Source organism: Armigeres subalbatus, chromosome 2, assembly GCF_024139115.2.
Source record: "Armigeres subalbatus isolate Guangzhou_Male chromosome 2, GZ_Asu_2, whole genome shotgun sequence".
In the NCBI taxonomy this organism is placed as follows: Eukaryota; Metazoa; Arthropoda; class Insecta; order Diptera; family Culicidae; genus Armigeres; species Armigeres subalbatus.
This window is the reverse complement of record NC_085140.1, coordinates 229,316,076-229,330,731: the sequence shown is the minus strand read 5'-3', so window position 1 is coordinate 229,330,731 and position 14,656 is coordinate 229,316,076. Positions and strand designations below refer to the sequence as shown.

General features: G+C 35.7%; 1 protein-coding gene across 7 annotated transcripts in view; it reads right to left on the bottom strand.

Moving 5' to 3' along the window:
• Nucleotides 1-14,656, bottom strand: part of LOC134211850 (serine-rich adhesin for platelets) — a 110,588-nt gene that overhangs the window by 49,285 nt on the left and 46,647 nt on the right. For all 7 annotated transcript variants that reach the window (XR_009979119.1, XM_062689168.1, XM_062689173.1 and 4 more), the window contains one exon: nt 3,342-5,070. Coding sequence is in view for 6 of the 7 variants with exons in the window: in XM_062689168.1 (XP_062545152.1) it covers nt 3,342-4,798 (1,457 nt within the window). In the remaining variant the exon portion in view is untranslated. The remainder of the gene's footprint in view (nt 1-3,341; nt 5,071-14,656) is intronic.

Here is a 14,656-nt window from a genome sequence, read left to right as displayed (position 1 = left end):
GGGGATTAAACCACCCGACTTGGACATTAATTTACAATGTTGTGAAAAATCATATGTGAATAGTCTAGCGTACTGTAGGGTCATGGGTTCGAGTCCCATCCAAAGGAAAGTGGTTACCTCCAATACATTTTCCATGTCAATATCTTCCACATAACGTACATATTCACATATGAGTTTTCACGACATTGTAAATTATACAATTATTGTTTGATGCGACCCCAGATTGTTACGACCAATGAGTCACATTTAGAAGTTGAAATGTGTTCCAGTTATTTAATTCTTCAAATTTAGTGAAAACTATACCTTTTTCTCTATGCTGATTGATTTTTAGTATTCGTAAAAAGCATTATTTAATGTCTTTTTTGAAAACGCAAACATTATTTTAATATTGTTCTTGATGCATTGCATATTCATCAGGAGAAAAAAGAAAAACAAACTGTTTCCAATCATCGAAGTATGAACGAAAGCGTGCGCGGTGCGCCTTTCGGCAAAGCACAGCCCGACACTACGATCGAGTCTAACCGAAGGTGCATCGCGTCGTTGATTGTTCTCGCAGCGCGTCGAACGGGTTTGACTCCTGCTGCGCGCATAGCAGAACTTGCATCTAAACGTGCTTGCTTCGCATGCGAAAGAGGATGATATGAGGAAACGGAGAAAGCTGGCAACGCTCACGCTGGTTCTCTGCGCGCGGAGAACGAGTGAGCATACCAAGGAGGAAATTATTTCAAATAATTTGTCATGGCGCAAAACTTTAAATTTGACTTCTGGCAGCGCTGCTATTGGTTCTTCATTATAAATCGTACGACCTGCAAAAGCTTTCTATGTGGGGTGTGATGTGTCGAGGAAACACACATTTAGCTGCAATTTGACTGTACGCCAAGCATGTGGCGTTAACTTGATCTGCCTACGAAATATTTTGTTTCTTTAGATGTTAAAATCATTGGAAATATTACGCGAAACTTCGTTAAAAATATTTACTGAGTAAATTATTTGCCCTAATAATTAATTGCCAAGACATTAATTTCCTACTTCTGACCTTAAAATGGTTACCTGTTCCATGAACAGGTAGAACGTATGGACGAGTCGCCTCTGCTTACCCCATTTACCCACTTACCCCACTGTACCTTATAAAAGAACAAATTATTTCACAATTTTAACAATATGCAGACACTTGACTTATCAACGTTGACCCCATCATCCATGGACAGGGCAATCAGCGGGGCAATTTTTATTCTAACCTTTTCAGCATTTTCAAAAGAAGTCCTTCAAAGTTTCTAGTTTCTACCTAATTTATATAAAACTTTATCTAAATTCACTAGGAAAATTGTTCCGAAAATTCAAGAGTAATTCTTCCGAAACCAAGGAAATACTTCCGAATCACCCCTGGAAGTTCTTGCTCATTTCAAGGGATAAACTACTGGAATATCTATAAAAATAGTTTTCTCTTGATATATTGATCTCATTCCTGTGTCATGAAAATGCGTCTTTCATGAGCTCTTTTTAAAATTGTGCCACTCATGGGGGAATTTTAGCGCAAATTCAGGACGTTTTTAAATCGCTCCATTTTTATACTTAAACAATATCTACGATAGCTTAAATAAACTCCATCACTTCCAGTATACACCCGATTCTGTTTTTACACGGATTTTTTTTACACGGCCGTGTAAAAAAAATCCCATACAAATTTTTTGCAAAGTTGCTCCATTTTGCATGATTCGTCGAGAAATCATAAACCTTTTTTACACGGATTTTCAAATTTTGAACTGAAAACTTTTTTTACACGGAACGCATCCCCCGTGTAAAAAAGAATCGGGTGTACCTGAATATGCCATTCATACTGTTTAAGGTTCGTTTTCTGCCAATAAGATGGTGATTTCGACTGATTTCAAAATGGTTCAAACCATGATACGCTTTTCACTAGTTCAAACCATTATTGGATCTCCTACAAAATGTGAAGCATGAAAACAAAATATTAAAAAATGTCACGGATTGTCATGACATTAATGTCATTTGCCACTAATTCAGCTCTCACGCCACCAATTTTAGATGTAGAGCAATGATCTATTAGAAAAAGTTCTAGGATCCTTTGAGGACTACTCTGCCTTTCTATGCATAATTGTCCCATGTTAGTTTTTGAAAATATTGACCTTTTATCACAGAGTGCTCTATTTTGATGTGTTTTTCCCGAAAACACTCAAAACGATAATTTGTTGCAAATACTACTTTTATTTTCGAAAGTAGTATTTACTAATATGTTTGAAATAGTGTATTATTCATACCAAAGCAACTTTACTACATGTGGACCTTACTACAAAGTAGTAACTACATAATGTAGATTATACTAATTTTTATTCATACGGGCCATTGCTTTAGCTTGAGATCCCTCGTGCCTACACCCAAGTTGTATTCGGCAACATTGTTCAGGATAGCCAAAATTACAAAGCGCTGCTCAATATAATAAGCACTTCTTCCAAGATGCGGCGCTATAATGAGCTATTATATTTGAGTATATTTTTCCTTCCGAGATCTGGTGTATTTTGGTTCGTTGTATTTTTGGCAAACATGAATGTTGTGATAGAGTCCACCAAAAGTTTTCCTCGTATTCAACCTGCTCCAGCGATGCAAATAATAAAATGCGTTCACAGAATATGTTTTAGGTCATCCAAGAAAATCCCGGAGTTAAGGGCTTTGTGTCTGCACGCGTCATTAAAAACTGTAAAATTCCTTATTATATTTCCGTCACATGACAGTCGTTTTCCACCAGCCGACCATTGCTTAAGACATCATACTAAAAAAAATAATTTGTGCAATTAGAATATTTACAATGTGGAAAATTTGATATATCGGAATATGTTGAGTAGTCTAAAATAATGAATTCAAATATACCACCACCTAGCGGCCAAGTTCTAAACTAATCAATGCCTCATGTCAAAGCACACGCCTTCCTGCATAACCTTTTTAAAAAGGTGCAGTTCAAAATGGGTAGAATTTTTAGATATAAATAAAATAAGCAGGAACCCGCCCACCTATAGACAATCTTTGGTTACGACCTGAAAGATGATTAAATTATCTTTCGAAACAGCCCAAAAAATCCAAAGTTGGCCAAACAATAAAAAAGTTATGGCTATTTCAACTTGGAGTTAGTTTGACCCCAGACCACAGACAACGTAAGTTTTTTTGAACACACAGAAGATTATAGAATTAGCTTAACGAGATTTTTGTTATAGGCATATTCCCAATTTAAAAACGGTATGAATTTTCACATCCTTATTTAAAGCTGATGTAGGTTCAAAAACTGAACAAAATAATGTAGAATAAACAATCCATAAAATGGTAATTACCTCGAATTATTTTGATTTGATAGCCGCTGCGATAGCGAATTAATTTGTTGATCTGAGGTTCTACTCCGTATGCAAGATACACTGGAACACGGTTGTTGAATTCCGTTTACTTGCATTTCGTGCGTACAGCTGCAACCTCGGTCAGTGGCTGACGATGAGTTATTGCTATTGCTGCTATTACTATTGTGCTCATTTTTGTCCCGTTGATTGTGATGTGGAGTCTTTTCTTTCGTCTTATCTCGACGGTGACCACTACTTCCCCGTTTTGTCCCTTGCTGTTGTTGTTGTTGCTGCTGCTGCTGCTGCACTGTAGGACTAGCCACTTGTTGTGCTTGTGATTGTGACTGTGACGAATGTTTCTTGTTACTTGAGTTGGAACTACTGTTGCTATTACCGTTATTCTCATCCGCAGACGACGATAGTGAACTGGTACCGTTTTGTTCAGCTTTCACGATTTCATGCTTTGCTTCCGAAGTTTTCGTGCCTGGTTTAGTACGTTTGATCTTCATTTTTAATCCTTTGTCAAGCGTTGCTTGGTGATCTACGGCTAGTTTGGTGGCTGATTTACCACCCGAACTACTGTTCGTGGAGGACATGTTGCTCAAACTACTACTTTCACTGCTGGAGTTGTGGTGGTGCTTCAATCCAGTTATTTCAAGGGTTGAAGAACTAGGACGTTTAGTGCTATTTAGCTGACTTAGTAACACAGAATGTTTTGAAAGGTTGTTTAAGCTGTTGCGATTTGGAGAATCTACGTTGCTGTTTGACTTGTGATGATGATGATGATGATGGTGGTGGTGGTGATGATGGTGATGTCCTGACAAAGACGGTAAGGATGAGGAAGAGGAAGAGGAGGAATGATGTTTGGATGGTGTTGAAGACGTGATTCCTCCTTTCACAGACGTAGTTGCCGAGTTCAAGTCTTTCACACTACCTGTTGGAAGATTTGCTTTGTCAGAACCAACTCTAGACAATGAGGCCGGAGCCGTTGTTGTTGGTTGTGTTTTTTTCAATCCCGTCGTACCAAGCACGTTTGTATCATCTACAGCTACTGATGGAAGGGTTGTATCCGGCGTTGGTGAAATAGTTTCGCTTATCAGTGCAGTTCCTGGCTGGACCTGTTGTTGGTTGCTAACCGATGATTTTTCAATGTCAGCGTCAAGGTCAATTATAAGATCGCCTATACCAACGTCCCACTCGTTATCGTCGTATTCAAAATTAGAATCCTTGTTGATATCACTGGCTGTTGGCGTCGTCGTCGATGTGTTTGGCAGCGTGGACGCTTGATTTGGATTCAATGGAGCCGATTGGTGTAGCTGCTTGTTGCTTACAGTATTATTGTTCAAATTACTACCACTATGATTTACTTTGTTATTGCTGTCTGTTCCTTGGTTCGTTAAAACCACCTTATTTTGGTGGTGGCTGTTACTCGCCTCGCTACGTTTCATTGAATCCATGCAGAAAAAGCGAGAAGGGCCTCCGCTGCTGGCGGGCCCTCGAGTGACGGTAGTTTTTCTTCGCTAAAGTTTAGAAACAATGACGAAGAAAAATCAAAGCGCACTAACAAGTTTTCGGGGACAGTTCTTGCTGCTGGTTGATGTTTGTTGCGAACGTTGGATAGAACGAAATTTGTGTGCTGTACAAATTCTACGTTGTTTCGGCTGTAGTCACAAACGACACGGCGGGAGACGAAGGGCCCCGGCCCTTGGGCCAAAAAGACCATTTTAAGCTGCAGAAGAATAGAGAATAAAATTAAATTATTATTTACTTTCTCAACAAAATTCGATCAAAAATAAAAGCATCATACTAAGGCTATTGAGGTCGTGAACATGGGTCGAGTTTTTCAGGCCGGATCGCAGTAGTCTTTGATGGTATTAGGACGTTTTGAAATTTTTGGCCCTTCATTTTTTCGCGGCCTTTATAATTAAATTCGGCTGGTGTTTATCAGATATTAAACAATTAAAAGTATTTTGCAAAGAGATTTCACAGACGCAAACGCACTATATAGGGGAACTGTTCCAATCTCCATCTCACTGTACATATATCCATCTCATCGCTAAACAAAGAAATAAGGCACCAAATTCGTCGCTTCTTTTTTCAACATGCGTGCTCTGCTCACTGCTGAAAAAAATCACAAAAATAATAAACAAACCAAATTCCTTTCCATTGATTTGTTTTTGATGGGATGGAAATAGGAGCTATGAGATGAAGTGGCGAACCGTTCCCCTATAAGTATTTATTACAGCGCATGTAGTTCGGATCTCGAACTACCAATCCAGTAGTAAACATTCTTGAAAATATTCCTGAAATATCGCTAAAAATACCAAAAAGGACGTTTACCCCTACTGGTTGTGAGACCATCACACGATTCTCTTTTGAAATTTCGCTACAATTGATCTGATTTTTATACGATTCACTAATGGAATGCATTTCATACGACAATCTTATGAAATATTTTAAACGCGTTTAAAAAAGTGTAACCTGGTTTCGAACCATGGATGTCGTGATTAGGAGGTGTGTGATCACACCACATGCCCATCGACGCTTCAAGGAATCGTCTTACTGAATATCCAATAAAAAGATAGATTTGACCGAATACAAGATCTTAAGATATTCATAGTACAATTCTTATGAAACATTCTCATGAGTTTGTTATATGGTCAGAATCATTAGTACGATGTAATAACGTTGCACTTTACGTTACAATTATCAAAGATTTTTTGCTGGCGCCTGGCGGGCATGATTCCCAAAGGCCTGGTTGTTTTATGGTAGATCCAAAGTAATACGACAAGCGGAGACCCAGGAGTACCCGTAAGAACTCGGAGGCTGCAATTCTATTCCGATTGCCATCTGTGGGATTGCCTAGATTGCCAATTTAGCCAAGTTGGCTCAGTAAAATGCAGGCGGCCTCATCTTCTCATACCGAGAGACTAACAACCCCATGGGGAAGTGATTTTTTGCCTATTGAGGCAGTTTCTTTCAGGCGACGGATTTGGCTACACGTCATCCCTGGCAGGGGGGTTTTTCTATAACCAATTATGCTGACATTTGGTCTAAACATTCTTTGCATATCAAAGAATATTGTGGCCAAATTTCATAAAATTTGGTCAACAAAAACCCCCCTGACATTAATAGAACAAAACCTGCCAAAGCCGTCTTTTCCCCTATATGTTTTTCTTAGGCGACTATCTGGCGCGTATTTTTCTTGGCGACTAAAAATGAGCGGAAGAGTAGATTTTATTATGAGCGGTACAGTAATACCAGTCGCGATCAAAACACCTTTGGAATAAACTGACAGGCAACCATCCCAGGCAGGTGTATAGAGTTAAAATCAACGGACATATGTGTGCGATAGTGTAGTGACGTTGATTGTACCAACTTCATCAGAATAAATTGATTTCCGAAAAGACGGCGATGTGACAGTTTTGGACTGAATGACGGAGCAGGCAAAATTCAACCAATAAAGTGTATTCCGCCAGAGTCTATTATATATAGAGTTACGCAAAGAGTGAAGCCAAATCTACCTATTGAACTGTCAAACCGTCTACCTATCGAGCAAAGTAAACAAATGCTTGTTGGTAAGTCGGAAATATTGTTATCGCCTAATGATTATTATGGCGAATTAAAACGCATGAATTGAAATGTATTAGATTTGTTCTAGAATCAGCTTCAAAAAACTTCAATACACCCCCCAATAAAGAAGCAACAAGAAACTCACGTGTTTGCACTCTGTGGGTGACTTGGATATCGAATTAAAAATAGCTTTAACAGTGAACACTCCCGTAAAGTCACTTTAAGGGTTGAACAAAAATGAAAGTTGCAAACAGAATAACAAGAAGATCATTCAGAATAAGTGTAAGAAGATCCTCTTTGCGCAACTCTATATAATAGACTCTGTATTCCGCGAGACCCTGTATACACCTAGAGATGTCGTAAAATCTCGATTAATCGATTAGTAACTAATCGATTACTCTCGATTCTTGACGATTATGGAACGTCCACAAATTACGTAACGCTTAGAGGGGGGATTGAGTGAAGTGTGACGATCCATTCAAAATTTTCAGAAGCTTCATACAAAAAGTGTGACATATGGGGAGGGGGGTTGAAATAGTGCATTTTTTGCGTTACGTAATTAATGGATCTTTCCTTATTGTATCGATTCATCGATGAGTAGTAATCGATTCAAAATTAATCGATTATCACAACGATAGATCGATTAATCGAAGTAATCGACATCTTAGAGTTGTTGTAAAATCCCTATTAATCGATTAGTAATTAATCGATTACTCTCGATTCTTGAATCGATTAATCGTTGGGAAGTAATCGATTCAAAATTATTCGATTAATCGAAGTAATCGATTAATTTGTGGCATCTCTATATTGGTGGCAGGCGATACCAGTTGCGCCATGGGAAAAGTTATAAAGTGTAGGTTTGATACCGAGGTTCCTATAATTTATCTTTTCTATTGCTGATAGATTTACGTGTTTTTAGGAGTGTCAGCGAAAGGTGTCGTCAAATAATGTGGATTGCCATTGCAAAAAGAAACGATAGCAGATAATGAGATGGTGGCGAGCCACAGTAAGACTCCGGGATCAGTGCGACTCTTCTAGTGTTGTGGGCAACGCTACTGCGATTGGTCCGTGTTGCAGTGGAGTGAAAATTGATTTTGAGTACCTAGCGGCTGCAGTATCTGACCAAAATGTTTAATGAATTTTTATTCCGGAACAAAATGATTCGTTCCTATTTAGCCAATAAATGAAACTAATAAAAAAATCGTACCCCAAACGCAACAGATTATCGATTCACGACAAGAACTATTAAATGCCTGGAATGGATCCACTATTATTCAAGAATAATTTCCCCCTATTAAGTAATAAATTAAAGTTGGAAATAAAGAATAAAGAACATAATGAAATTGTAACAATATTTATTTATGAATGATAATTGTAGAAAATAAATTGGGATTAAGTAAAGCAATGCCAAATTTATGATTCTCTATATTGAAAACGTGTTTTTGAACAATCGGATTGTGTGGCACGATTTCAATTTCAGCTCTACAAATAATTTCGAAAGTTCAAACATTTTATTTTAGAAGCAATGGGTGACTTTTAAATCGACAGTGAATTGATGTTTAAAAATACCAACCGTGTAAAAAAATATTGGGTGTAATACTGAGTTTCTAGTCTGCCATCATATAGGGTATCTGTTCCATTATTAATAACATGGTTCTATATCAATAACATTCGCAAAACAGGCAATTTGTTTGTGTTTTGTTGTTATCCGGCGTGTTCACTGCTGAAAAAAAATCACAGAAATAAGAAATAGAACAATTCGCGCACCAATCCTTTGTTTTCGGATGGTATTAATTTGGGTACATGGTATGATATCAAGAAGCAGTTCCCCTAGGTATGTAAAAGCTCATGACAGTTTTCAAGCATTACCCATTGATTCTTGTTCAGGGGCGATAAGCTTCATACAAATCAAAATCAAACTTTTATATTTGTAGTACTTTAAATATTTCACGTTAGTTATCTTTAAATGAATCAATAACTCGGTTCATGTTGGAAGATAATGGAAAATGACAGACTGACAACAGCTGGCAGGCGGATGACATTTGGCGTGACAGATTTTGACACGTGACACAATTTGTTTTGCTTTCGTAAGTGAAAGTAGTCTAGTTGATTATGCCTTATATCGTGTTTATTCGTATTGCTCTTTAATTTTAGCGAAAATGCACTGCTAGAGGATAAACAAAATAATTAAAAAGTGTCTTCGAATGTGAAGTCATGTGCAAGCCTAAATATTTTTCACTGCGGCAGCGTTTGTTTACGAAAGTAACAGCGTTGCTAAATCGTCTGGAAAAGTATTCGCACATCTCTTAATATAGGATCCCTAGGTTTGACGGTAGAAGTTTTGCGGCAAATTACCGCTTGTCGTGTGCATTCCCAGCAGAGCGTTAATGAATAAAGCTTCCAGTGAATGATTAAATTTGTTATGATTAAATCATTCAACTCTATGATTAAAGATTATGAATAATGATTTATTCGTTTTTGACAATGATTAATGATTATGATTAACGATTAAATTAATTTTTTGACAATGATTAACGATTATGATTAATGAATAAAACTTTTGGAGTGTGATTAACGATTACCAATCATGATTAAATGTGGACACAATATGTGTATGATTAATGATTAATGATTATGAATAATCAAACTGAATAATTTGCATAGTGATCAAAAAGCAAGTAACCTTTATTTCAAATTGGGTTATTAAAAGGTATAACAATTATATGGTTATGATTAATTGATTTTAATGTGTCCAAGTATTGTTTCAAATCTAGAATAAGGAACTTAGAATAAGAGTAGTCTGTACGATCCAATCGAAGACGAATAAACAATTAATTAATTAATTAAATACTAATGAATAAAAGCGATGTATGCAATGATTAAAATTGATGATTAATGAATAAACTCAAAATAATTATGAATATGATTAGTGATTAATGATTAAATGTAAAATTCTATGATTAATGATTAATGATTAAATCGTAGTTTTTGTATGATTATGATTAATGAATAATGATTAAAACACCCATTATTCATTAATCATGATTAAATCTATGATTAATCACTAATGCTCTGATTCCCAGCCTGATTGAACGCCGAGTCACGCTGCGTCAACGCAGCTTGAAAAACCGCTACGTTGGAATTTTGGAAGATAATTTTAAGATAAAAAATATTTGTAAAACCAAAAAATTTGTTTGATGTTTTCACTTGACCCACATGTGGGGTAAGTGAAAAAAATATTTCGAAAGAGGATTTTTCAATATAATGTTCATATGCAAACAATTATATTGAATAGAACATAAGAGTGATCTTTTGTGATGCTTTTTGATACTTCATAAAAGTCAAAGCACTGGGTATCCATTAAATGATTTTTAATTTTTCAGTTGTATTTTCTTGAACTTTTTGAAATCTTCAGTGTCCAACATTACTTTCCATTGCAGTTGAAAATTGGTGATGGTGTTGCTTTGTATATACTAATGAATATTCCTCGAAATATTCATCAAACCTAAAATCATCAGGATTGGGCTTAATTAAAAATCTACTTTTAGGATTTCAGTAGACGAGTCTACATTAACAAATGGCTGCATCTTCTCAATTTTGACTGAATAAATCATAGTTGTTGATATATCAACTGTGATAGCAGTGATTTTTGTGTTAAGGCTCTACAATTTTTCCAGGATTTATTAATCACACATGGATTACCTAATACTTTGGCACACTTTGTCCTTTTGTGCTCTATGTAGTATTACTCAAATAACCAGAAGCCTTCAAATGAGTTTAAATTTGTATTATTTGTTCATGTACGCTCAATAGAGGTTATTTGTTAGCAGTTAGCTAAATCAAACGAATATATGTTAGTAAATATTATGTAGCCCTGAGGCCTGTAGCATAATCGAAATTGTACTAATAATATTAGTAGAGCAGCTTGTAACTTGTATTTTTCTGTTGCATAATGAATCTACAAGTATGAATTCACAAGACTAATATTACAAGTAAACCGCACTAATAATATTAGTGGAATTTACAAGTAACTGTTGCATAAAGAAAATACAAGTAGAAATTATTGGCGTTGGCTTGTAGTTTATTTTACAAGTATGAATGGTGCTGTAATTTAATTTACAAGTCGCTTTTATTTTATTATTTTAGCTGTGCAAATTAATTATGCATAGTTTAATTGTTTTTAACGACTTAACAGAGAAAGAAACTATTATTGTAGATGCTTCAAATTACCATATAATGAAATATTGGGCACTAAGAATAAATTTCTCGTTCCCATATAACATTGAGAATTATGAAAATTGTCAAATGACTTTGCATATAGTAGAAGTAATTTAAGTGCTGACATCAAGTATTCAAATGGTGGAGCGCTCGAGCGCTAAAGATCATTACTAGACCAACATTTGGAAAGGGCGTAACAACCAAAATTTATTCCTTCTCATTCTTTGTCCACATATATAGCTTTATATGAAGACGAAGAATCAGCAGGAATAAATTTTGGCTTTTACGCCCTTTTCAAATGTTGGTCTAGATTAGCAATTATGCAGTACACAGAAACCCAAAACTACTCAAAAGTGGGTTGTTTTAGCTCAAATCCGCACTTTGGACCAATAACCCTATTTTGAGTAAAATGAGTTTCCTAATACTTAGTAGTTTAACTTAATCCACTTAAAACATATTAACCAAAGCTGAGTTTGGTTTACCCAAAGTTGACTTTATTCATCTCAAAATTGAGAATATAATAATTTACTGAAATTTGTATTATTGTATTATTATACTAAACAATCTTGTTTAAGACCATAGATATTGCATTATGTTTGACAACAATCATGGGAAAGAAAGGAAAACGGAAAAACTACCTAAATTCTGAGTAGAATTTATTACGATATTTTCATCAGTTGGGATTTTGAACTAAAAAAGAAATCGTCCAAATTTCATAATCGAAATAGAAGCAAAATCTAAACCCGCATAAGTCTTACACAGTCGTAAATTAAACCCTCTTCAAAAACCCACAACAAACAAGTCTAGCGGGATTCGATTTATCATGGAGGATACGTTTGCGTAACTTATAAATCGCCTTAATTAAAACTTAAGTCAATCCTAAAGATCACGTAAAAACGACTCCAGTGTGCATTCCATTGGCTTGGTTAAAAATACCTATACCATGAAGCCGGCTTAAACCGCGGAATCAATAAATTTGCAGAGTGTTCCGTGCATTGCATACCTATCGCAGTCAACATATATATTCTATCCACAAATTTGCAAACAAACGTAAACAAATCGTTTTCCTCCTCATTGACAGTGAACTGTCGAATGAATTTTGACAGGTAAACGAACCTGACGGACTTGTAATTTCAACCTTACTAATAATACAAGTACTAATATTATTAGTTGGCAAAAGATTATTATGCGACGCAAATTACAAGTACTTGTAATTTGTTGACTTGTAACTTGTATTATTAGTCTGATTATGCTACAGGGCCCTGGCCAAACAAACAACATAATTTCGAGAAAAAAAATGTGGCATTACTTTATGTCATACTAGTTGACCCAGCAGACGTTGTCCTGTATAGTAGGCAAAAATGCACGTTGTGAACTGCCCATACGAATCTTGATTTAGGTTTTTCATGATTTAGTAAACGTCACTCGCGATTTTCGCATGAGGAAATATCATATAAACTCGTCGGAAACTATAATGAACGTATCTTTTTTAATTACTTTATTTTCGTGATTTTTTATATTAATTTAGAAGTTCATCACGTAATGAACGTATCTGCTAAGGCAGTGGTGATCAGCACTTTGGGTGTTTTTTTGCTTCAATTTGCTTCTCACACAATAAAAATTAGCTTTGACCATACAAATTAGCATTTGGTTGAAAGCTTTCAAATATATTCATCTGCTGAGGGTAATAAAACGGATATTGGTGTTAAATTCACTCCTCACGAAACGATCAAAGCAAAACAAATGTGCGGCCCGCGGGCCGCAGTGTAATTTTACTTTGTTCAAGTCGTACGGAGTGATTCCAACATCAATATTCTTTTTGATACCCTAAGCTGATAGATATATTTGCAAGCTTTCGTCCAAGTACTAACTTGATAGAAGAAAGCTCTTTTTCATTGTGTGACAAGCAAATCAAGAGAAAAAACGCCCAAAATGTTGAGCACCACTGTGCTAAGGGATAAAGAAAATCCATCTACCTGTTTCCGAGTTATGCGGATACGAGCCATTTCATTTGTATATATAAAGATAGGGTATAATGACCAATAGTGAACTCCTAACCAAGGAATGTAATTGTCGCTGAAAAACGCAAAAAACAAGCGACAAAAGAGAATAGCAATAACTCTTTGTCCCCATCTGCAGAGGATAAAGACATTGTTGCGTTCCATTTTATTTACAACAAACATGGAGAGATACTTGTTGTGAACTTTTCAAACTGCGATAACTTATATATTTCAGAAGTAAAACGCAAATCATGTCAACAGATGGTTAAGTTTATGTCTAATCTATGATAACTGATACTAATTTTACCAAAAACATCATCGGAAACCGACTACTTCTCAAAATGCGTGACAGGCGATCATTGTCCTATTCTGTTGCAGTTTGGGACAAACGCTTATTGCGAGTTGAGTTTGTCCCAACATTTACAAGAGAGGATAATGTTTAAACATTTTTCTATGGAATGTAATATGTCAGGGTTGTGGGGAATAAACTGAGTCTGAAAAATGCATTTGCATTTGTTGGTTACATTGATGGGGAAAGTGGAACGTATTTCTTATTTCATTAGTTTTATCATGAAATAAGAAATACGTTCCACTTTATCCATCAATATAACCAACAAATGCAAATGCATTTTTTAGACTCACTTTATTCCCCTACTACTACTCATCTGTAAAAACAAAATTCCCTGATTTTTTCAGGTTTTTTCCAGGTGTTTTACATTAATTTCCAGGCAAAAACAAACGTGCCATATATAGATTTTAGCAGCAAAAGATCAATTCAAAAAAGGAAATATTGCGAAAAATATTATTTAATGAATATTTCGGTGGCTTCACAAAACAATGTTGTAAATTACTTAAGAAATTCCTCCAGGAATTCCTTTGCAAGTTCACCCAGAAATTGCTTAAGCCATTCAATCAAAATTCCTACAGGAATCACATAAGAAATTCCTCCAGGTATTCCTTTAAAAATTTCTCCATAGATCCCATCGGAAAATCCTCCGGATTTAATTTAAAAATTTCTTTACTAAAACTTTAGAAAACATCTAAAGGAATTGTTTTGGAAATTCCTTTAGAGATGCATTTGGCGATTCCTTTACGATTTTTTTGAAGTTCCTTTAGGTGTTTGTTCGAAAATGTCTTGTGAAAATCCCTCGGAAATACCTTTATAAAATACTTTGCAGATTTCTTCAGGTATTGGTTAAGTTTTCTATCGGAAATCTTTTTCAGCTGTTTTTTTTAAGAAACTTAAGAAAACTTGTTAAGGGAATGTTTCGGAAATATGTTTGGGAATTTCTTCAGGAAATCCTTCAGAACTTCTTACGAAAACTCCTTTAGAAAATGTGTTGAAGCAAAAATATGTGATTGCTGGGTCCATGACGTTAAGCATAATACCTTCCTTATGTCGAGGGCTGTTTTTGGGGCATTTTATGCTTAACATCCTTTATGCCTAACGTACTCATGCCTAACGTCCTTATACCTGTTCGGGTGACCAACATCTAGTTTGTTCTAGTTTTTGACCAAAATCTA